At 45.8% G+C, this 22405-nt stretch overlaps 1 protein-coding gene across 2 annotated transcripts in view; it reads right to left on the minus strand.

Moving 5' to 3' along the window:
* The window catches only part of LOC142588477 (uncharacterized), a 109600-nt gene that overhangs the window by 38773 nt on the left and 48422 nt on the right, over nucleotides 1-22405 (minus strand). For both annotated transcript variants that reach the window (XM_075700266.1, XM_075700258.1), the window contains 4 exons: nucleotides 19025-19136; nucleotides 13216-13295; nucleotides 2700-2876; nucleotides 1974-2115 (listed from right to left, as the gene is read on the minus strand). In XM_075700266.1, coding sequence (XP_075556381.1) covers nucleotides 1974-2115; nucleotides 2700-2876; nucleotides 13216-13295; nucleotides 19025-19136 — 511 coding nt within the window. The remainder of the gene's footprint in view (nucleotides 1-1973; nucleotides 2116-2699; nucleotides 2877-13215; nucleotides 13296-19024; nucleotides 19137-22405) is intronic.

A 22405-nucleotide genomic window follows, 5' to 3' on the forward strand; every position in this document is an offset into this window, starting at 1 on the left:
CCACCCGTGCATGTGTGTTCTTAAAGTGCAGGAAATAATGCCCGGGAATGGGAGAATGCTTGGAAATAAGATATTTTCTTCATAATTTATAGTACGGCTTGGAATGGAGTCAGGTATTTTCGATGCCATGTATGTAAAAGCGAATTGCTTTTTTTTTGTAATGTGACCAATTCACCACGTTCGCACGTTTCCACTCTGCACGCAGTATTCCTATAAGGGATAAATACCAAAACGACACAAGCTTGTAATTTGCTTTTATCAGCTGGTGCCGTCCAGTGGAGCTTCGTACGGGAACTACTGCTGCTTACCTTGTGCCAAAACGTTGGATGAACCACAAAAAGCCCGAAACGAGCATTTACGAGTATATAGAGTGAAATAAATATTTCTTAATTTACTAGCCGTTTTGTGTCTACTTTATGAAAAGGCACGTGACACAGATTTGATGGAGGCTTGTTAAGATCGTTCGCAATCATTCTAAATAAGTAAACAATTACCCACGAAGACCGCGCGCAATTGAGCAGCAGAAGCAAATAAAAAAGAAGAAAGAAGGCGCCGAGTAGCGCAGCCGGCGCAGCCAGCTGGCGTTCAACACGCGCGCGCCCAGAACCGGATGGTGTTAATCCTATCCGCTTGGTGCGCTACAGTCAATTCGGCCGCTTGGCTCTATGAGAGTGTCCGCTGTTGTTGAATATCTTTCTCTATGCGTCGCTTGTGGCTGAGCGTCGCTTTTAAAGACGCGTCTCGCATCGGTACAAATGGACGATGCCTGGTGAAACTTCTGTAATTGCGATGATTTCTTAGTACATAGCTTCAATCCTCATCCTCTTGATGACGACTGTCTTTGTGTGCTGGCTTAAACCGACTGTATGATAGAGCATAGAGCAGTATATTGTAACCATGGACTCGACCATGATCCACACAGGAAGCCAGAAAAACCCTGAAGCACGGGCTCTGCGACCACTTTTGAAGGCACTGAGAACGCTGTTGTGTGTGCGTGTGCATCACTTCTTACCCCTTTCTTTTCCCCTTTTTTCCCCGCTTCCACTCCCGCTGTGTGAGGTATAGCAGACCAGGTGCAACCTGATGGTCCTACCTGCCTTTCCTCCTTATGCCTTTTCTCCAATGGTCAATCTGGTTCAAGCTCCATGCAGACGCTATTGAAGGTCGCCAAAACTCCGTCCCCGTAACAACTGGTGGCAGCCTTAACAACACCCTGTACACTTCGAACTTCGTTAGTCTCAGTCTTATGGCGAGCACTAAATATATACACTTAAGAACGTGCTCCTCGCATAGTGATTAAGGTTAAATGATAATACCTTTAGGTTCAGTTGAATGTATACGTAAAGAAGTGAAAGGACTTACTGAACACTCTTCCTAACTGTTTAACTTCACGAAACAGCATCGCAAGTCGAACACGCTATGTGTGCATAAGACATACCAGAGGGGTTACAACACGTTATTTGTGCCCGCATCCGCTACTACATTTCTTACAGAAAATCTATGAAGTTTGTTACACACTTGTGTCGCGACACTTGCTTCCAAATACAGGACGTTCTCGTCCGCGTCGGGGAAAGACTTGTCTGTACTGAGCGTAACGAAGTTTCTTCACGTTATTGTAAGGTCAACGTGGTTTAGTGAGACTTCGCACGTAGCTTTCAATGTCTTTATGATTGACCCGTCAAGTATTTCTTAACAGTCAGTATGTAGTCTCGTATTTCACTGCATACCTGAAATCAACTTGCTATGCCTATAGACAAAGTTTCATGTCCAGTTCTCGTTAAAGCCTAGATATGTCACCACTTAGTCACGAAAACAGCCCTGGCAAGGCTGTTTCATTGCATTTGATTACCCAGTACATTAGTAGAACGCTTTTTTTAATGATAAATTTGAAGTTAGTTTAGCCCAAACGCTACCGTAAGGAGTGCCGCGTTGGCTGCTACCACGTCACGCGCTTTCTGCTATCTTGAGCTTACCATGAAACGCGAACAGGCGCAGCAGTTCGGAGCGCAGCTTGTGCACGGTCTCCATGAGCTGCACCGACGGTCCAGGACCTCGTTCCACAGCCGGCGACGTGGTGCTTATGCGGAGTCCGCTTTTGCTGACGCCCTCGTCAGACTGGCGGAGTGGGAGTAATGAAGTGTTAGGCGAGTTCGATCCTGTTCCTCGCTAAATGCAATTCCAGTGTGTATCCCTTTTAATAGCAATAACACACACACACATGCGCGCGCAGATTGCCTTCCCCAATAATGGCGAAAAAGTTTAGCTTTTTTTTTTCACTTCTTTGCTTTGAAGTTGAGCTACGGGCTCTGTGGTGATCGTAAGTGAGCGGATGGGCCGTGTTTGAAAAGTTATTTTTCTAATTATTAAAAAAATTATAGTGACGTTTCATTTCGTGAACGCTGGCTACGCGCAAGCGCATGGGTGCTATTACCTTTTTGTACAGCGGAGTTTACTCCAGCTCAGTCGAACCTAGTTTGAACTACTTCAAGTGACTTCTGACTTCGTCTACAGTTTATATGACACTATGGCCACGCTTTTATTATGGGTACCGCACCTTCAGGGAGCAACCCTGATGTACTCTATAAGCAACAAGAGACGAAATAACAGAGCCATTCAAACGTTTGGGCAACACGCGAACGAGAAGAATGAATGACGGTATAGAACTCAAGACTTGAGAAGGCACATCGCCGGGCCCTTACGTGCAGGCTCCGAACAGCGCCGAGCACTCCGTCGCTGGCGGAGCGCAGGGTTCGCAGTGACCTGGAAGGCTTGGTGGCGCCACGGCCGGCGGAGGCCAGCTCACACATGAGAAGTTCCCTGCGAAGCTGACACACCTGGTTCGTGCGTTCCGCCACAGCGGCCTCCAGGAGCTGCGCCTGCATCACAACGGACGGACTTGAGCGACAGCGCGGAGTGCGACGCTAACAGTGGTCATCCCGCCTGCGCTATCTTAGCGATTCCCTTAGAAAAATGAAAATGAGCATGACATGCACTAATTTGCTAAATCGGATGTTGCTCGGAGATTTTGTAAGTGTTAATGCTAGCATTCCACGTTCTTCAGGGAACCAATCTGTATGTGAAGTGTTTCAAATACGTCGAAATAGGTCATCCGATCAGCAACAGCAGAAGGCAACACGGCAGGCTTGCAAGAATACAGGGTGGATGTTTGCTCAATAGGCTACATTTAGAGCACCGAAAACGGCAAGATGCGCTCTGCAGGTGATAGGTACTGATTCGGAATTGCTTCTCACATAGGAGATGGGCTAGCTGGAAATGCTGAGCATCTTTTTCTTTTTTTTAACACCCTAATTTATCTTCACCTTTGAACAGAAACGACTCAATTGGCGCCACGATGTCATTCTTTATTACGACAATGTATTGACCCGTGTGAATGTCTATCTTTTTCCGGTGACCGCTGTTCACCCGCCAGCAGATGTTAAACGTTATCCCTCAGCGCAAGACGCGCATGCACGATTTGGAACTTGCGCGAATGTTATCGTTCATTCTATACGTTGCGTGTGTCCTCGCCGAACCTTGTATTATCAGATTGTATGCACGACACGAATTGCGCAGAAGTTTCCGGAAACCACATGGGCACCAGCGATTACACCAAAACCTTCGACGAGTGATGTATAAAAACCGGCGCGCGCTTGACCCGCTAATCAGATTTTGACGATCGCCAACTGTGTTTGCCGTTATCGTTGTGCTTTGATTGTAACTTGCTTTCGAGGGCAAAAGTTCGCCTTATAAAATGTTATACCCCTGTCACAAGTGAAGATTTAATGTCATTCGATGCATCGAATGCCATGCGGTCTCTTGCGGTGCTACACAGTAAAGTATAATGGCATTCGCAAATGATAGCAATGACGATCCGGAATAAAATTTTTGAAATTCAAAGAAATTTTGCGCCTATTAAACCCGTTTAAGAACTTTTGCGAGTATTTTAAAACAGACGAAAACATTTTGACGCCAATTATTCACATCTAAAAGCACTTCGATCAACACATCCAATACGGCCGACCGCCGCAACAGACTCCTGATGCAAAGAGTAATAGCGCTTGAGCACAGCGCGTGGTGAAAATATCATCGCGGCAAAAATAATTATTCCTTTTTATAAATCTAAAAAAATATCTTCTGACTTTGCTGATGCACGCATTATTTTTTCGCGTTGCGTGTCGCTGTTCTATCTGCGGTCAAGAGTATACATTCGGTTCGAAATCGAATGCGAATGAGTTCCCCTAACTCATTCGATGGCAAATGTCATTTCATTCGAATGACATTAAATTTTCCCGTGTAAATCCCGATTAGTGGCATTATATGCGAATGCCATTCGATTCGAATGACATTGAATCTTCCCGTGTGACAGGGGTATTAGTTTCGTCGTTCACAGTTTTGCCACAGAGAAATATATTCAACAAGAGCGGACACTCCCATAGAGCCCAGCGGCCGAATGGGATGAATTGACAGTAGCGCACCAAGCTGACGGGGTTAACGCTTGAACCACACTTCCGGTTTCGGTTTTGGGCGGACGAGTTTTGAATGCTAGTTGGCACGGGTTACGCCAGCTGCGCTGATCGACGCGGCATTGCTTTTTTTTTTTTTGCTTCTGCTGCTCAACCGCGCGCGTTCTTAGTGCGGAATAGTTTGATTATTCAGTAAAAATTATCACGAACGATCCTTACAGGCCTCTATCGAATCTGTGCCACGTGCAGTTTCATAAAGTAGACGCAAGGTGCCTTGTAAATGAGGAAATGTTTATTTCGCTCTATATAAATGCTCGTTCCGGACTTTTTGTGCATTCATCCAAAGTTGTGGCACCGGGTAAGTAGCAGCAGTTCCCGTACGAAGCTGCACCGAACGACATCAGCCGAAAAAAAGTAAATTACAAGCAGGTGTCATTTTCGTATTTAGACCTTATAGAACTACTGCGTGTAGAGACGAAACGTCCATATGTGTTGAATGGGCGACATTACAAACAAAAGCCATTAAGTTTTACATACGTGGCGTCGAAAATACCCGACTCATTCCAAGCCGTACTTTAAATTATGAAGAAAACATCTGATTTCCAAGCATTCCCCCATTCCCGGGTATTATTTCCTTTAAGAGCACAAACACACGGGCGACTGCGTGTTTCCAAAACAACTCGGCCTCAGCCGACGCGGTCGTACGCTACATAGAGGTCGCCACAACACAGGCTCTCAGCCAGACCATGCTAGACACTCGCCGAATGCCTTCTACTCGCACTCAAGACGAATGCGTGAGTGCAAAGCCGGTTTTCAGTCGTTCCAAAGACAGAAATTTCAAGTTCTTGTTTTTTGAGCCCTTCGGCGCGATCTTTTGCGTGTTCTGCCGGCGCAAGCAACACACTCCCGTGTTATCACTCTTGGCAATCGCTCGTCGCGCCTTCGACAAGCGTGAGTACCGAAAGAAGGCATATCTTGCGGCGCCATGGAAAGCGTCACAAACTTGTCTCACTAAGATTCAGCACGCCAAACTGTCACCACGGCCGAGCAACTTTTTGATAAGTGCCTCACAACGCCAGACGCGGCGAGCGTGCCTAAAAACTATCCCATAAAGTAACAAAAGTCGTTACAATAATGTTGGGAGTCATAGAAAGCGTTGCAAACATCTCCAAGTACGAGTCATTAACTCAACTACGCTAGGACGGCCGAGTTGGTTTTCGCTAACTACGTCAGAAGTCTCGGTTCCGTGCCGTAAAAGCCTAAATTGCTTGAAATGCGTTGCACACTTTCAAACCAATGTTCTCACTTTGCAGCGGTCCAGCACTGCTGTGGTGCCGTGTCGAAATGCAAAAGAAACGCAAGAATCCGCGGGGAGCCCAACAAACACGCTACATCCAAAAGAAACGGGTGGCCGAGTAGGCGAACTTCACATTCACAGCTGGCCTCGCTCCCTTCGGTGGCGTGTCTGGCGCATGACGCATGCATCTGGCGCGTTGGCGTGCCGTTAGCTTGTTGCTAGGTGGCGCAAGAAAACTAAGTCGCAAAGTAAGAGTTCATTTATGCGCAAAACTTATATACGCGTCAGCTTACGGATGGGGTGAACACTAGGCACTGCGTGTTTCCTGTTGCCAGTTTTCTCCGAGTGTCCCCTCTTGTTGAATTTCTTTCTCTATGATTTTGATGTGTCCTTGACCGTCACTAATACGTGACACCTGGTGGAGGTATTGGTGCGTTCATGTATTGAAGGCCTCCGCAAAGCCGCAATCCAAGCTTGAAACCCGAGGACAACACCAACGTTGCCAAGGGCCGGAGAGCTAGCCGTATAGGCAGCAAGGACTGCTACCGGATTATGGACTTCTAGCTGAAAAGACGAGGGAGTGCACGGCCACGACAGCAGTTACAATGACAACCCCAGTGTCGCCAACACCGATCGTGCTGCAGTAGCCCAGGGAGCCACTGACGTTCTGCGGATCAACGTTTGAGCACCCTGAAAGCTGGCTGGAGACGTATGAAAGGATCGTTACCTTTAACAACTGGAACAGCTAGGACAAGCTGCGCCATGTCTTTTTATCATTGGAAGACGCCGACGTGGTTCGAGAATCGAGAAACCACCTTAACAACGTCGTACCTGTTCCGCAGTGGCTTCCTGCATACATTTACAAGCGTCGTGCGCAAAGAGCGAGCTCAAGCTCTGCTAGAAACCTGAGTTAGCTGCCCAATGAGTCCATCACGATCTTCGCGGAAAACATGACCCGTCTTTTCCGGCACGCCGACCCGGAAATGTCGGAGGAGAAAAAAGTCCGCCTACTGATGCGGGGTGCCAAGCAAGAACTTTTCGCCGGACTGATCCGTAACCCGCCGAAGACCATATCTGAGTTGTTGGCAGAGGCATCAACAATCGAGAAAGCCCTGGAAATGCGCACTAGGCAATATAATCGCGAAGTGCTCACACCGCGGCGAGAAGTCCATGCAATGGGCTCCGACGACCTCCGAGAGATCATGAGAACCATTGTGCGCGAAGAACTGCGCAAGATCTTGCCTTTGTCGCAACCTCAGGTGGTCTCAGTCACTGACATAGTCAAGGATAAACTACAGCGATCTCTCGGAGTTCCTGAGGTGCAGTCGCAATCGCCGCAACCCCAGCCGGAAGCGATAACATACGCCGCCGCCGCCATGGTCCCCCTTGTTAAGAACGGCCAGCTGCAGTGCAAGTTTTGCCAACCAGTTGAGACTGTGGAGGCAACATTCCGGGAGCGTCGCCGCCAACCTCTAGCCACAGCGTGACTAAGCCGACTTTGTGTCGATAACAATACGCGCATCCTCCACTCTCCGTCGCTTCAGCTGGGATGCGTTGTGACTGAAGGAGTTCGACGAAGCAGGCTTTGTGCGCAACACGACAACGCGGACCTGATCTCCTACGGGCGGGGGAGTTGCCGCGGGAACGCCGACGAAGGCTCCTTCCCACGCACCGACCAAGACGCAAGACAACGCGCTACCCGGAACGGCTTCGAGTTCTACGAAATTCGTGTGATGTCGGTTTCGGACCGTGAACACGTGTGTGTGTGCATGCGTGTGTGTAAACCGTCCTGCGGAGAGGCGGCTAGTTTGCGATGACTAAACGAACGTTCGCGTCACCTTGTATCGCGGGAGGGCCGAGTGTTTAAAAACTGCTGTTGTGGGGATGCTCGACACACTTTTCTTAAGCAGTCATGTTGGACTGAGACTCTCCCTCAAGCAGTCATGTTAGACTGATGTACTTTCTCAAACAGTCATGTTAGACTGATATAAATACTGTAAATAAACCCATATTTCTCGTTCTCGATGAGAAGCAGTCCTTCCCTTCATCAACGTCCTCAGCGTGGATAAGTTGGACGACGGCATGGGCCAGATACCTTCGAATTCATGCCGGACTCCAATCTTGACAACGGATCACGAGCGATGGGATTGAGCCCCCAATCCTGACACCATCCGCGCCCGCGCCTGCAAGTGCGTCGTCCGCCGCCACCACCAACACGTCCTCCCGTCATCCATCGCAGCTTCCCGAGGAAGACAGACGTCTAGCATGCTCCCGACCACCGCCCGCTCTGCTACCACTGCGGAGAAGGAAGGCCACGTCTACCGCCGGTGCACATACTGCGCCTTGGGACTGTGAGGGTTCGCCGTCAATGCACCAAGCCGACAGCAATGTGAATGACCACGTGATATCGCCGACTGCATTGCCGCCACTCAGTGAAGCCCTGGACGACCTTCCCGTTAGTCGTCACCAGGCCGCTACTTGTCGCCGCAGCACCGACCATAAACTTGCCCAGCCAGGGGCCGCTCTGTCAGCCCGTATCCAGAATACTGAATATAGCAAGCGATGAAGGTGCGGTGTCTGTTCGTCGAACTGACGAAGATTCCCCACCGCCAACGAAGACACCGCAAAGACGTAAGAACGGCAGCTGTTCTTATGAATTGCTGCACACGTAGGAATGGCTTTGTGAATACAGACGCAGATATCGCCGACTCAAATGTGTTTCGGTGTATGTTTGTTCTGGGGCATTACCTTCAATAATGGTGGAATTTTTTTGGTGGCTTTTTAAAGCGACACTTTCTTTGGATCTTCCTTGGTGTTTTGCGTTCGTCTTCGTTACCTTGCCGGATATATGTATATAGGCAACTTGGGCCGCTGTGTACCTGCCCGAACAGACAACTTCGGCTCTGGGTATGTGCCATTGGGTATGATGTGCCCATTCTTCGTCAGTACCCCAGAATGGATGGGCTACTGTGACAAAAGCGGTATGAAGCCTTAAGTGCATTCGGATGTGTGTGGTACTTTGTGCCCGTATATACTCTCATCGACATTCCTGCCTCGACAAGCATATCATGCATCGTCTTCGTCCTCGTGACGCCGACAGCCAGCAGCTACACGCGACCAGGCTGTGTCATCCGCTATTGCTGCTACGTCGCTTACACAAGCAAACTTTACGTCATTTAGATTCCACTGTGTGTATTTACAGTATCAACCTCTCCACCCTTCAGACGTTATGTGCGCGCGGTGAACGATTGGAGGAAGACGCATTTAAATGTAGCTGTGGTTATTTCTGATGTAGGAGGAGGGAAAAAGAAAAGCAGAAGGCAGGGAGGTTAACCAGAATAACGTCTGGTTGGCTACCCAACACCGGGGGAATGGAAAAGGGGAAAACAAAGATGACAGGGAGAGAGAGAAGGAAAGAAGGAAATTGCGATGAGTTCGCTGACGCGTGTGGTCTTACAGAAATTGCATTAATAGTCACAGATGGTCGCAAATATCTCATATAAGGGGGAAAATGGCATGAACATATGTCCTAATAGCTGCCAGAGCCTTGTGATGAAGAGGAGGAGAGGGAGTGTTGCTTGTTACTGGAGGACCTAGGCTTGCCACAGTTACAGGCAATCGCTCCGTCTGAGCGTCACTTGTCTAGCGCTATATGGTCTGAATCCCGTGATATTATATCTATACTACAAGGGCATCTACCCGCCGTGGTGGTGTAGTGGCTTCGGCGTTTCGCAGCTAAGCCTGAGGGTGCGGGATCGAATCCCGGCCGCGGCGGCGGCATTTAGATGGGGGCGAAATGAAAAAAAAAAAGAAAAACAATGCCCGTATACCGTGTATTGGGTGCAAGTTAAGGAATCCCAGGCGGTCAAAATTCCCCAGGAGTTCCCCACTACGGTATGCCTCATATTCATATCCTGGTTTTGGCACGTAAAACAGAAGATATTAATTAACTAACAAGGACATCTGCTAACAGAAGCGAATCTAATGGCGAGGAGGGGTTTGAACTTGGGCGCAACAGGCCACGCCATCTATTCCATTTCGACACGCACGGACGGTTGATACTTCACACTTTATGGCTCTATATTGCGGAGGAATTTTAAGAGGAGCAGAAATACCTCTCTCCTAAATATACATTGTCCACGCAGGAACAAAATGTCAGTTGCGCTTGTGTGTGGCCATCTTGCGTTTCAGTCCCATCTATGTTAACACCTTGCATGCTGCATCAAATTTAGAACACTAAATTATATATATATATATATATACCAAGAGCTTGATAGTGCACACATAGCGATAACGCGCTAAGTCCTGTTTTACATCGTCACGCTGAAACCTGCGCTGACCGTTGCGGATGTGGTAGAGGAGGGCAGCTTCAGTTCTGTGAAGTCCCTTAATGAGTCACACAAGATTAGTTCAAGACGCTTTGAACAAGTTTTTTTTTTAATTTGAAATGCTACTCCAAACGTATACGTAATCAGGGTTGGGTGCACATAAGGACTGCGCCACGAATCATCGGATGTAAATATTTAAATTAAAGCTAGGACTTTAGAAACCGTTTTCTTGCTTGCTCGTTTGATAACGCCAACTTTTGTAATCGGTCCACTAGGCGCACCCGTTTCCCATCTGGGCATGTAGAGGTCGTCTATACATCGACTTCTACGTACATTACAAAAAAACAACGAGCATGGGAACAAGGCAGGCCTCGCTTGTTTCCGTTGTGCCTTAAGCATTGCAGCTATAAAGTCAGCTACTGTTCTATCTGTAAAGTATATACGCTATATTGTGACACCAGGTGCCGCCTGTCCTCACAAACGGCCAGGGAATTGCGGTATCGGGGGCGGCGGCTGTGTGTCTGGAATATGAATTTTATTAACTTTTTTGCTTCAAACCTATGCATTAGAGAAATATGCCAAAGCTACTCACCATGATGACACTTTGTTGAGTTGGAGAATAACTTGTCAAACCCAGCGCTCAGTTAGTTATTGCCAGAAGTAGTTTCTTGCAAACTCTACTTTCACAGAATGTTTGCTTGTAGGACTACTTGAACACTGTGACATTTGTGTGTGCGCGTATAACGGTATTTTTATCGCGCAATGGGCGGGAATTACTAATAATTAACGTGTGTGCACATGTGACGCTTCTTCTTGTAAACTTTATTTTTACAGCCCAGCTCTCAGGCTCTCGTTCCTGAGGCGAGTGTCGGCGTCCGCGTCGGCGGTGTAACCAAGCGGACGAGCGCAGCGAAAGATGAAAAAGTGAAAAGCGGCGCCAGCGAAGAGGCGCGAGGAGGAAAGCGAAGAGGCAGGTGCAGCGGAACCATGGGGCAGAAAGCGGTAGAGGATATGGCGAAAGCGTGAGAAGCGTAGTGCGGCGACGATGGCTACGAGGTGGCGCCAGAGCAGCGCGCGTCGTCTGGGAGGCCCCTCTGCGGCGGCTGCTGCGAATCGCGCCCACACGTCACCCACGTGCAGGCTCTCGCGATCTCCAGATTGGCGAGGTAGTAACGCGACACTTCGCTCCGTTTGCAACGGGTCACACGAGACAGATTTTCCGTGCCAGCCAATATCACGAAATGTAAAAATGTCTCCCCCCCTATGTAATGCCCTAACGGGCGCTCAAATAAATAAATAAATAAATAAACAAATAAATAAATAAATAAATAAATAAATTGAAAACACGTATACAGCTGTGCTCAAATTTCGTATTAGAGAGCATCGTAATCGCGGTAAATTTCTTGTCTTGCAGATATCTACTTTTTTTTCTGTTGAATTAGTATGTTGCTGTGTCTGTTATATTCCTGTGCGTGTTGTATAGCAGGCTCTGATGTAACCCATTTTCCTGTTTATCTACAGTTATTAAAACAGATAATCACTTCACCAAAAGCGACCGTTTCTGGCCACGTTTCACTAATTTGGCCATTTGCTTGATATAAAGCATGTTGCGGGCTCGTGAAAATGCTTTTAATGGGTCATATGGATCATTGACGGCATTGAAATGACGCGTTTTTAGTGCGTAAGGGCAAGCAAGGCTCAGCGCAGTGCTATGAAAAAATAAGATTACGTCGAGGCTTCCTTAGGTTACATCTTAGAGCGAGAATAGCTGCCTTTGCAGATGGACGCTGAAAATGACAGTTGCGCTGAAAGCTGCGTTGCGAATGACTGAATCATCAATTGCGAGTTGAAAGTTTTAAGCAGCGTGAGTTGTGCTGCGTGAACGCGTTGCCAGCTGTTGCATAAAAAAAAAGAAGATATATACACGAAGACGAAAACACTCTTTAGGTCCGCCGCGCATGCTAGAAACGCGAACAAACTGCCAAGGTCAAACTGCCAACGAGCCATAGCAGTCTGAGTGATTGCTCATCGGTTAGCGCATCTGGCTGCCAGCTGCGTGTAGCTGCAGTAGCATATGTCCGATTCCTATATTATGCTGGGTCCCGTCTATTAGCGTCTATTTTGCAACAGCGAGAGATTGAGTTTATAAAAAAAAAAGGCGATGTGTCGTTTCATTCCATGGCCACAGAATGTTGCCTTATTTACTGAACATGTAGTGTCGTTACTGCAGTGTCCGAATCCAGCTTTGCAAGTGGTGATTCAAGCTCATATGTGTGCACCGTTAATTCTAAAATTTCCGGGATAGCTTACTAAAAATTTCGTTCTTTATACAGCAATAAAAAACGTAACAAAGGGTTTCATTTTGATAACTTTAGTGTGCTCCATGAAGATATGGAGCCGACGAGGGCTTTTTCACAGGCACGCCGCTAGCCCCATTTCGTCTGCACAAGGCCAAATAAATAACGGTCATCCTGACAACAAGCCCCATATTTACGTTGCATTACAACAATTAATTACTAATTGGCTTGTTTGCACGAGTCTACCGTTCACTGTCATGCTCGGTAACACAAATGCCTTGTCTATAACATTCGGCCTGGAAGCCCAACCATACACACAAAGTGAACTCGTACTTGTGGATTCAGCATCCTAGAACGCATGGCTTCAATTGTTCAGCGTTAATGCTTATTGGGAGGCTACCCTGCAGTCTTTCGCCTGCATACTTAATTAAAAAATTCGGCTATATTTGTGACGGCGCCCCGCAACACTTTCGTTTCATTCGATGTGCTTTCTGCGCATAATGCTTTCCTCCAGGCAATATGCTATAAAAAGAAAGCAAGAAAAAGGAAACAAAAGGAAAGCTCAGTCTTTTTTAGGGCCATGGCCGCAACACAGATGAGTTCAAAGCTCTCCAGTGTCCTGTATAATCGGCTACCATCGGAGCCAGGCAGCACGCGCTCGGCTCCGCGCCAGCGGAGAAGCTTCCGCCGTTGTCACAATAAAGCTGCTCGCCGCCACGTGACGGCTGTTCTCGCCCGCCACAGCGGGGAGACGGCGGCCAGCAGTGTGGGAGAGCGCTGACGCATTCCGCGCGCGTTCCCGGCATGCTCGGAAAGAAGAGCGTGCATACCGACTGCAGGAGCTGCTCGGAGAGCTGTTGAATGCGCGCCAAGCCGTCTGCATCGAGCCGCATCAAAGACGTCCTCCGGCCTGAAATAGAAGCACAACAGTTGGCCACCCCGCCCGCCTTGCAAGTCGCGTGCACCGGCACAGTCTGCGAGGCAGGCAAGGCACTTTTTCCCCCTCCTCACTCATCTTGCCCGAGACGGTGATCAGATAGCTTAGGAAGCTTTCCCCCCATTGAGCTCAATACGTATTCAAAAAAAAAAAAAAAAAAGCAATAGAAGGAGGAAAAAAGAAAGAGAAAGAAATTCGGGGGTGTTGGCTGTCTTACACAGGTTACTCTTTGTTACTCTTGCGGCACAATGCACTAAGAATAATACAGGTTTGGCACACACAGGAAAATGGATGAGTCGCATTGCATGTATACGGCGCCCTTTTTCGGGTCCACAGTTCCCCGACCAGCGTCGCCAAACCATGCGTTTCTCGTGATTCAGTCGGGCATCTTTCACATGGTGTGACACTTCGAGACAGAGCCATTGCCACTTTCATTTATCTCAACGGCCATGCACTTGTAGATGCGTATTGAGAAGTGGGCTTTCTGGAATGCCACAGTAATTTTGGATTAGTTGTGTGAGAACGTGGTGGCGAGCTGCTCCCGCTTTTGTTATTTTATTTATTTATTTATTTTTTACTGCGCACCCACGACAGGAATATTTAGCGCAGCGCGCTTCGGAATTTGTGCCGGTAAAGCGCAATCTGCGCATGCGCGGTTGCCCCGGCTCATGAACTCGTGGCGCTTCGAGGGCGCGCGTCGCGCTAGCAGATCGTGCATCACCGTCTATGATGAAACGTTCTAATAATACTAGTTTCCTTGGTACCTATCTCTCAGATTTGTGCGCATGGAATTACTGTAGTTGCGAAGGCATTCAGCGCAAGTAAAACGCGCTTCAGACTGCTGCCGTGAACGATGGCGTTGCGTAGGGGCACTCGCAATGTTCTTTCGATGACGCATCAAATGACCATGACGTCACTGCTAAATGAGGCGGTTAAATGAGCAGTAGTTCTCCCATATTGCGCGAATCGGAACGACATGATAGAACAACACATTGTCATTTTTACACGCGCTCTGGTGCACACAAACGCACGCGCGCACACGTTCTTCCTGTATTTCTCCTGAGAGCAATGGCGCCTTACATGCAATAATTATCAATTTCACAAAACAGTCATAAAGGAAAACAGATTACACAATAAGACATGCAATTTCCTTTTTCGTTTTTACAGCGAAGCTGTCTAGGGGGGGGGGGGAGGGGACTAGGATCTGGGAAAAAAAAAAAATGTGTCCGAGATGTTGACAAAAACAAATCATCATGTGGGCCGATTCTGGTGATAGTGCAGGAAGGGTCCAAACTCAATGGCACATACCCCTTGTGGGCTCGGTGCGTGTCGAAACGTCAGTGTAAATGCATAAAGTAAAAAAAGAGGAAAAATTTGAAAGTAAACAAAAGAAAAAATAGAAAAGAAAGCGAAATAAAAAAAAATAGAAAAGTAAGGAAACCGAATAAATAAAAAAATAGAAATTAAAAGAATAAAGACGAAACAAACAACGAAGTTATGATGTTGACAAAAACAATGAGCGGTGAACACTGTTGCCCAAACGCTAGTCTATGACGATGCGTGTCGAAACGTCGGTGTATATGTATGAAACTATAATAATAATAAACAAAATAAAAGTAAGAAAAATAAATAAGACACATATAAAAATAAATAATAAAAAATAAAAATAGAAATGAGATAAGAAAAAATACGAAAGAAAACAACGAAGTTATGTTTGTGCCTTTATTCAACCATATAGAACTTAATATAGCTATTGAGCAATGCAGCTTCGCTATTCTTCCATCTTCACATAATGGAAGGGCTGTGAATTTTTTTTCCCTATCATTATTTTTTTGCCACCAGGGACCACGCGCTTTGTTCGCTAGTCAGTGAACTATAGGCGACCATCGTTTCAGATGACTCCATTCTGAGTGTTGAGAAATTGCTTTTCTTGAAAAACCGTACTTCCACGCTTTGGAAACGATTTCTACATGCGCCTTTTTTTGATACCAGCAAGAAAAAGAAAAGAAAAGAACCAAGTTCGTGATCTGTTGCAAAGAGGTCAGGAGACAAATGTTCGTATCGCAAGGAGGCTGTCGTTGTCCTAGCTCTGTGCAAATGAACCGGCGCACTCTTGCATAACAGACAGAACTCTTCACAAGATTCTCATCGCACTTCGCCTGAAGTTGTCGTATATTTCTTATGAGATCGCTGTAAAAATATTTCTTCTATATTTCGCCATTTGAAGCCATTATATGGGTCAGTGTGACTAGCAGGTTCAGAACATACATCGCTTCTTTGCACACGATGGCACAATTCCTTCTTTAAAAATTAAAAAAAGAAACTAATCATAGCAGTCGAAAACCACAAACTGGATTCTTTCCGTCCATCTCTTCCATTACGCCATCCGAAGATCAACTCCTCGTCCTCAGCTCCACCCTCATTTATATAATGGGAAGAAAAACAAAACTTTGTCCTCTACCGCCACTAGGGAACAAATTCACGCCCATGTGACACTGTGGAGTGTGGAGTGGGGCGCGCTAACCACTGAGCTATCGGTCACCTTTTGCGCGTGGCAATCTTTGCGGGGTTTAATGCTCCACGCGGACTCGGAGAGTGGGGGTGCCTGTGCATGTATTCGGAGGTCACTTCAGGCAATGGACATGTTTAGATTTACAATAGCGTTCGGCGCCTTACGTACGGAGGAGGAAAGAAATGGAGAAGGCCGGGGTGTTAACCAGAAATGCGTCTGGTTGGCTGTTCTACGCTTGAAAAAGGCATATATATATATATATATATATATATATATATATATATATATATATAGAGAGAGAGAGAGAGAGAGAGAGAGAGAGAGAGAGAGAGAGAGAGAAAGAGAGAGCAAAGACACGCCGAGTTCGCTTATGCGCGCGGAGCGCACCACTAAGTCAAAGGCGATAGGCAAGCAGTCTGCGGGACGTTACGGTGTGCCTCCCTTGAAGACCTGCGCAGACTTAAGGTACAGGAACGCAAACGGACATGGGCGCCAGTTGGTGCCAAACCTGCTCGAGCCAAGACAATCCATTAGCGCAAGTCTCGGAAATTGTGTGTTATAGGCGGTGCGGTAACCGCGATTCAGGCGAGTGTAGAGGAAGCGAAAGAGCGTAACAGTTCGCATCGAAGCGGGTGCTACGGGTCCCACCACGTTAGATGACGATATTTCTTAGCGTACGCATTTATTGCGCATGATAAACTCTTCAAATAGCGTAAGTTAACGTAGCAAACGTAATCGATAAAAAAAAAACCGTTAACGTATGGAACATGTGCAGTGCAGAGACTGCTATTTCTTTACGTGCGCAAGTCGTTTACGTTAGCTTGTGGTCACTATTTGAAATGTCTATTACTAAGGCGGGCGTAGACGACGTTCTGCACTTCTAAATGATGATGTGAATTTTTCTTGGGAAGATGGTGGTATCCTTATGAGAGTCTGCTCCTGTTGCCGTAAAAGAGTTAGGAGCCCCATGTCTTTCTTTTTAGTTTCTTTATTTAATTTTCTTTTTCTTTGCAGCCAGTGATTTCCCATACTCCAACTGCTTGGTACCCAGATTCTTTGCTACGGTGCACGTAATTATCTTCCTCTATAATGGCTAGATCAGCTTTCACTTTTGCAGAGCTTCAATATTGCTGGACATCATTCCTATTGGATGTATTCTAGCCGAACCACTTAAGATTTAACGTTACAGCGTTGCTGTACGCTTGCACAGCATGCAGTGTTTATGATACATAAAGAAATTGCATAGAGGTGCGCTTGCGTTGCGTCCCGTCATGTGAACGTCATGTGAAACTTCGTGAACGGCCTTCGCATATATTTCGTCATGAGAAAAAAATCTCCCTTGCCCAAAGTGGTTGCCTCCACAACAAAATACATTTGAGGCGAAAATAGGTCAGAAGTGAACGCTGTCTGTTCTTTTATATTCAAATGTGATTAGTAGCCACTTTGCAGTATGTTTGTATTTAACTTCTTTCACGCCACAACTTGGACTGCTGTGTGTCCACCACTGAGTCTGTGCCAGAATGGAGAACAACTTTCCTCACTGGGTAGGCGCAACTAGGTATGTGCAACTGGGTACGAGCCCATTCTTGGTCAATGCTCCCGAATGCATGGGCATGTGCCACACTGTAAAAAATATTATTTAAAATTCAGCCGGCGCTGGATGCAATCGAACACGCGTCACGTAGGTTCCTATGACATAAGTGTACACATAATAATATTTGGGGTTTTACGTGCCAAAACCACTTTCTGATTATGAGGCACGCCGTAGTGGAGGACTCCGGAAATTTCGACCACCTGGGGTTCTTTAACGTGCACCTAAATCTAAGCACACGGGTGTTTTCGCATTTCGCCCCCACCGAAATGTGGCCGCCGTGGCCGGGAAGTGTACACAGAGAATATATATATATATATATATATATATATATATATATATATATATATATATATATATATATATATATATATATATATATATATATATATATATATATATATATATATATATATGTAGTGATATCATAAGAAGCCAACAAACACTGACACCAAGGACAACATAGGGTAACTTACAAGTGCTTAATAAATGAAATAAATAATAAACGATAAATTAATGGTAATTGAAGTGGATGAAAAAAACAACTTGCCGCAGGTGGGAACCGAACCCACAACAAAGATCACGTTCTCGTGACGCCTGCGGCAAGAAAGGACGTTCCACGTCCGCCGCCAAGGTCTGTGAGTGGTGGCGCTGGCTAACACTCCCAGAGTTCTACAAGTACACATAAATACCCAAGAAAGCGGATGTGGAAACAGCGCCGCGGTAGGTCAATTGGTAGAGCTTCGCACGCGAAATGCGAGGGTTGTGGGTTCGGTTCCCACCTGCGGCAAGTTCTTCTTTCATCCACTTCAATTTCCATTAATTTATCGTTTATTTACTTCATTTATTAAGCACTTGTAATTTCCCCTATGTTGTCCTTGGTGTCAGTGTGTGTTGGCTTCTTATGATATGACTAATAAAAATCGGGCCCCTCGGTTAACCCCCTTTCTGCTCGTTTATATATATATATATATATATATATATATATATATATATATATATATATATATATATATATATATATATATATAATTCCCACCTGCGGCAAGTTCTTCTTTCATCCACTTTAATTTCCATTAATTTATCGTTTCATTACTTCAGTTATTAAGCACAAGTAATTTCCCCTATGTTGTCCTTGGTGTCAGTGTGTGTTGGCTTCTTATGATATGACTAATAAAAATCGGGCCCCTCGGTTAACCCCCTTTCTGCTCGTTTATATTTATGTATATATATATATATATATATATATATATATATATATATATATATATATATATATATATATATATATATATATATATATATATATATATAGCGAGAGAGAGCAGTTAAAAATAACACGTTAAGCTCTTCAATAAAACTTATCACTACTCTGTTTCTTTTGGTCTCGTAATTCCATAATCATAATCATAATAATCAGCATAACATATAAAACGTGTCATCACCAGTTGCACACCCATCACAAGAAATACTGCTAATCGCATTAACGTCGTCAATCATTTCCAAGGGTTGTACGTGGCGCCAATCTTGTTGTTTTTCCGTGACAAAGCTGCGGGGTTACGTACTGTCCGATCAGTTGGGTGACAGAGGGCTACTTACCATCAACGTCACTACTGTGGATATCAGTATTCAGAGCCTGAAGTTCTTTGACCTTGTCGACGATGTCCCAGATTAAAGACGCCTGCTCCTGGCTGTGCGAGCGGATGGTTTCCTGCATGTGAGAGCATTGCGACAATGTAATTCATTAATTCATATTATTTGATACATTATTATGCATTAAGTAAGTCTTATATGTTATTAACTATACTTTATTTCTTGCGGTGGAAAAGACGCTAAAACAAGTAAGGAATTTACCGGACAGGAAAGAACGTGGAGACACATGCCTAATCCTCTACCGAAGGGTGCCAGCCGGGGAGCGGCTAAGCCTGCCCAGCTTCTTGTGCTAGACGTTCTTTCCTGTTCTGTCAATTCTTGTTTTCGCTTCTTGCCCACTCCAAGGAGTATGAACCAACTAGTCTAGCAACAAGTAGCAATATATTTATACACTATGGCCATGCTCTAAATGCAAACTGCTATAGAAAACAGGAAGCAGTTTACGCGATTGCGACAAAAAAAAATAAAGAAAGATTAACCGGGAAGCAACTCTCAATATGATAGGAGTAATTGCTCAGGAAACTGAGAAATACCATGAACATAATTCAAAGCCCAAGGGCGAAGGCCCCTCACCGCCAAACAACGAGGAAGCTGACTATGCTCAGAGGGGAACAAAACTATCCACAATGTCTAAAAGACCACCTACAATGTCTAAGAAGGCTAAAAAAAAGTTGGACGCAGATTAAAATTCTACAGAAACCATGGATGCTGATTTTAAAATCACCAAGAAACCTTGACTTCGGTGAAGAGACCTTGATAAGAGACAGAACACAGACCTAAATCTCAATTTCACCTTAGAAGTCTCAGTGCTAAGCTGTGAAAATAATGTGTAGTCAAAGTAACATGAGCTGTCTTGATTTAAAAGGAATATCCAATCCTCCATGATGACAAAGTGCCCTCAAAAATATTTATTAACCGTGCTGGCTGAGTATCAGTTGTATGTTAAAGCATTGACTAATTCAAGCTGAATGCAGGGGGCCACTAAAACTCCTTTGTCACAGCGCCCTTTTACGGCAGACTGCTCGAAACCTTTTTCCTTGATTCCTCGATAAAAGTCGCCGTAACCAGCTGTTTTTCCCAAAGGTCAACTGCAACGAAGTAGTATGTCCCGTTGTAGTGACGGTGAAGAACAACGCAGTGTCAAATCTGTGAGTCACAAATTCAATTCTTTGTTAGGCGAACTTGTGCCTAGCAAAACAAAAACATTCAAGCACAACGATAGCGAAAAGCAAAGTCGGCGATCGTCGAAAATCTGATCAGCAGGTCAGGCGCGTTGGCTTTTATCGATGACTCGCCGAAGGTTTCAGCGTAATCGCTGGTGCCCGTGTGCCTTTCCGGAAGTACTACGTGATTCGCTTCGCGCATAGTCAGATTACAAAAGGTCCCGTGGCAACAGGCAACGAATGGAACTATCGATAAAATTCGAGAAACTACTGATACATGCAGGCGCGTCCTGCACCAAGCGATAACGTTTAAGATTTGTTAGTCGGTGAATAGCGGCCATCGGAGGAAGCTAAATAAGTATGCGCATGGTATGCGTGTCAGTATGCTGTTAAAGCAACTTTGGCAAAGCTGCAGGGCTGGCAATTGTCTGATTCTGTTGTTAAAAGCACTTAAGCCGCATCTAAGTAGTCGACGCGTGCACCTGACTTTTGCCAGATATGACGAAATCCATCATTGCCTCTAAAATTTTAGCGCATCGCGGGCTCAGCCCAATCTAGGAGGTCATGCCGAGGAGCCACGCTGGTTCCTAACGCTGTGTTTTCTTGGTCATACCCGGCAAGTGAAGTACCAGCAGCGGTATGTTTTTCAGTTCGCGTATCAACTCTCCTTCCCCCTTGCCACAAAATAACATATTAAAAAAAAAGATGCATGGAAAGAAAAGGAACATCCATTTGCATAAATCCGTGTAATCGGACGTATACCTTCATACTGAAAGCAGCCCAGCAAACATGGATTAGCGGTAAAGCGACACAAGAGCTGACTGGAAACCGAAGGTTTAATTCAGCATTCGGCAAAATGCGTTTTCTTGCGCAGAACGTTTGGGGCGCTCGCTCTGCAGAAATAATAAAGGTCAGTGGCGCGTCAGTAAACCGACCATAGGGCTGTTTAAGAAATGTTCAGTATTCTATGTTTCCCACTTGGAACGCCTGGTACGATATCATTATCAGCTGCGCTTGCATGAACCCCACAAAGGAGGCTTGTTGTGCCGAAATCCGGTCGTCAAGCTCATGTGACCTCTAGCGAGTTCACAGCAAGGGGCGGGGGAGCATCAGGTCGATCTGGGTGAGCCCGACTTCTAAGTCGACCCACACGCGGTGAGTTCATGTAAACGAAGTTAAAGCGTTCTTTTCAGCCTAGACTTTCTTTTATCGAAAAGCTTGTGCCGCTGTTTACCTATTTTTCTATTCTGCTATAGATCTTTTCGTTTCTCTCCTCACCCCCCCCCCCCTCCCGCATTCCCCCATTTTCTTTATTCAACTTGTTTTGCTTATTCGAGTCCCCTTTCTTGGCAGAAGATCACTTCTGCCCCTGCTCTCTTGCCCCTTTCCTCCTGTTCACAAGCACTCACGTTATTGCACGTTGTCTTCCTTCACGTTCTCTTGTAACACCTGTCTTTGTCACCGGATTAATTTTGACCACACGTGGGGTTCTTTAACGTGCACCTAAAGCACGCTGCACGTGTGTTTCTGCATTATCACTCCCATAAAAATGCGGCCGCTGCGGTCAAGATTTGATCCCGCGACCTCGTGTTTAGCAGCGCAACGCTATAGCCACTAAGCAAACACGGCGGGCGAGGAATGCTATCGCATTCTTTTGGTTATCAAAGATAAATTCTGTAAAATATTTTCACTGCACGAATAAGAAGACTTGAGAAGTCAGTTCTTTATACTACATTAACTTAATGCATTTTTTGAAAGGTTCCATCTAAACATATATGGTTGGACCTTCGATTGCGCGGGGCGAAGAAATGTAAATCATGCCTGGTCAGAGGCAACCCTATCAAACTATTCAACTACGCTATCAAATGTTCGTCGAAAAGGCACCAGTGATGTGCCCTTGTGCGTGTACTGCGTTCTCAACATCACTTATCCGACAGCACACGGACAACTTCTTCGCTTCATCCAAGCAACGGTGAAACCAACACGCAGCAGTGAAGTGACCCGGGCATAGAAAAAAACTGCGCAATAGTTTTCAGCGCTGCACATATTTCGTGTGTGACAGTCGGCGAAAGTGTTTGTTTTGCATAATTGAATCGTAATTTTTTATTTAGATGTTTTAAAGAATAACGTGTCATGCCTTATGGTTGCCATAATTTAATATTCA

Source organism: Dermacentor variabilis, chromosome 1, assembly GCF_050947875.1.
Source record: "Dermacentor variabilis isolate Ectoservices chromosome 1, ASM5094787v1, whole genome shotgun sequence".
NCBI lineage: Eukaryota > Metazoa > Arthropoda > Arachnida > Ixodida > Ixodidae > Dermacentor > Dermacentor variabilis.